This window comes from Neolamprologus brichardi, chromosome 6 (assembly GCF_056152115.1).
Source record: "Neolamprologus brichardi isolate AB-2024 chromosome 6, ASM5615211v1, whole genome shotgun sequence".
NCBI classification, from domain to species: Eukaryota; Metazoa; Chordata; class Actinopteri; order Cichliformes; family Cichlidae; genus Neolamprologus; species Neolamprologus brichardi.
Window position 1 is genome coordinate 37,387,501 of NC_142109.1, and position 2,500 is coordinate 37,390,000.

The 2,500-nt window shown below is 52.6% G+C and overlaps 1 protein-coding gene across 6 annotated transcripts in view; it reads right to left on the reverse strand.

Annotated features, from left to right (window-relative positions):
* The window catches only part of meis1a (Meis homeobox 1 a), a 30,354-nt gene that overhangs the window by 8,463 nt on the left and 19,391 nt on the right, over positions 1–2,500 (reverse strand). For 5 of the 6 annotated variants that reach the window (XM_087842298.1, XM_087842296.1, XM_087842297.1 and 2 more), the window contains one exon: positions 1,093–1,169. In XM_087842298.1, coding sequence (XP_087698424.1) covers positions 1,093–1,169 — 77 coding nt within the window. Of the gene's footprint in view, positions 1–1,092; positions 1,170–2,500 lie in introns of those variants that run through there. The other variant, XM_087842301.1, reaches the window with a different exon arrangement.

Sequence of the window (2,500 nt, forward strand, 5' to 3'; positions counted from 1 at the left end):
CGGAGGTGGTGGGGGCTGGTTTTGTTTTTCTACAGTAATCGGATATTTTCGACTTCCTGTTTTTGACGTGAGGATCACTGGAGCCTGGCGAGAAGACCTTTTATTAAACTTAAGCTTTCACGCTCGCTGTGTCAGATTCTGAAGTCGTTAACGAGTCGTTCTCCTGACAAACATTTAACTGTTGCCACGGTAACAGGACCGGAGGCAGTTTGACCTCACGGCCGTGCATTTCACTCGGGACCAGCGTCAGAGACAGACACTATCTCTACTTTCAAGATTCAAACTTTCCTTTTTGCTAAAGCATATAGTTAGGGCTGGACCAGGTGACCCTGGATCCTCCCTTAGTGATGCTGCAATAGACGTAGGCTGCCGGGGGATTCCCATGATGCATTGGGTGTTTCTTCTTCACTCACTATGTGTTAACAGACCTCTCTGCACTGAATCATATCTGTTATTAACCTCTGTCTCTCTTCCACAGCATGTCTTTATCCTGTCTTCCTTCTCTCACTCCAACCAATCACAGCAGATGGCCCCGCCCCTCCCTGAGCCTGGTTCTGTTGGAGGTTTCTTCCTGTTAAAAGGGAGTTTTTCCTTCCCACTGTCACCAAAGTGCTGCTCATAGGGGGTCATATGATTGTTGGGTTTTTCTCTGTATGTGTTATCGTAGGGTCGACCTTACAGTATAAAGCTCCTTGAGGCGACTGTTGTTGTGATTCGGCGCTGTGTAAATAAAGCTGAATTGAATTCACTTCCTTCTCCTAGCCTCCTGTGTGTGCCTCCTCTCCTCGACACCCACACTTTTACCATTAGTGACGAGTTTATTTGGGCACAGAGCAGCGGTGCTGGAGAAACAGACATTTATTCAGTCTACTGACAACATCAGCACAGGTGCAGGTGACGCATACTCCCAGCAGAGCATCCCTCACGTCTCCACCTCAGAGCTCCAATTAGCTCTCAAACTAAGCACCTCCATCCTCCTGAGAGCGGAGACGAGGAAACCCAGCAGGAATTCACCCCCACCCCACTCATTAGGCTCAGGGTGGGGCCAAAGGTCAGCTTCCCATAAATACCTGCGACTGCTTGGTGACTCACCAGTTGTTGACCTGCAGGATGGTGAGGCCGGTGTCCTGAGCCAGCTGCTTCTTCTGCTCCTCCGACGGGTACGGGTGCTGCAGGGGGACAAAACACACCAACATCAGTGCGCTGCAATGAACAAAGGAAGCAGTGAAGGAAGCGTCCTGGGACTACTGTGAATCAGACTGTGTGTGTGTGTGTGTGTGTGTGTGTGTGTGTGAGTTTTACTGAAACACGCTCTGATCACAGCTGATCAGCTGGATTTAAACACATGACGTCTGCAGATAAACTAAAATAATCCCTGAGACGGTGTGTGTCTGTGTGTGTCTGTGTGTGTGTCTGTGTGTGTGAGTGTGTGTGTGAGTGTGTCTGTGTGTGTGTGTGTGTGTGTGTCTGTGTTTGAGCTGCAGATTCAGTGACTGCTCTGTAAAGTTTGAGTTCCTGCAGCTGCAGGTGTGGACGGTGACATATGAAGTGTTTTTCAGTTTTAACATTTCTCTTGTTTTCTATGCTGTGAGAGAAAACTGTATCTCTGAGACGTTTCGGCGTCCCGGCTGCAGCTCAGCTTGTGCTAAATGTGTCAAAGCAACGTTTGTGGAAAACAGCACTTTAAATAAAGCGCCGGGGGCTCGGGTGGGGGTCAGGGGTGGGTGTTCATGTAAAGTTCATGTTAACGAGGTTCAGCAGCGCCATGAACAGTAAATAATGTCTTGAGTTTGTTGCTGCGCTGACTGAAACCAGCTGCTGCCGCCCGGCCCCACAGAGCAGCAGCTCCACTAACACCACCCTCCAGTCTGCAGACACCCAGATGTGCAGACCAACAGGGACTCATAGTGATGGAGCCCCACACTGTCACTGACTTTAGCCAGTCGACAAAGCAGCACTTTCATCCAGAGAGGAGGCCGACTGAGTGACAGGCAGGTTTGTAGCAGAGTCAGAGCTCTGTAGGGCTCTGTGGGACTCTGTAGGGCTCTGTGGGACTCTGTAGGGCTCTGTAGGGCTCTGTGGGGCTCTGCGGGACTCTGTAAGACTCTGTGGGACTCTGTGGGGCTCTGTGGGGCTCTGTAGGGCTCTGTAGGGCTCTGTGGGGCTCTGTGGGGCCCTGTGGGGCTCTGTGGGGCTCTGTGGGGCTCTGTAGGGCTCTGTGGGGCTCTGTGGGGCCCTGTGGGGCCCTGTGGGGCTCTGTGGGACTCTGTAGGGCTCTGTGGGACTCTGTGGGGCTCTGTGGGGCTCTGTGGGGCTCTGCGGGACTCTGTAAGAGTCTGTGGGACTCTGTGGGGCTCTGCGGGACTCTGTGGGGCTCTGCGGGACTCTGTAAGAGTCTGTGGGACTCTGTGGGGCTCTGCGGGACTCTGTAAGAGTCTGTGGGGCTCTGTGGGGCTCTGTGGGAGTCTGTGGGGCTCTGTGGGGCTCTGTGGGACTCTGT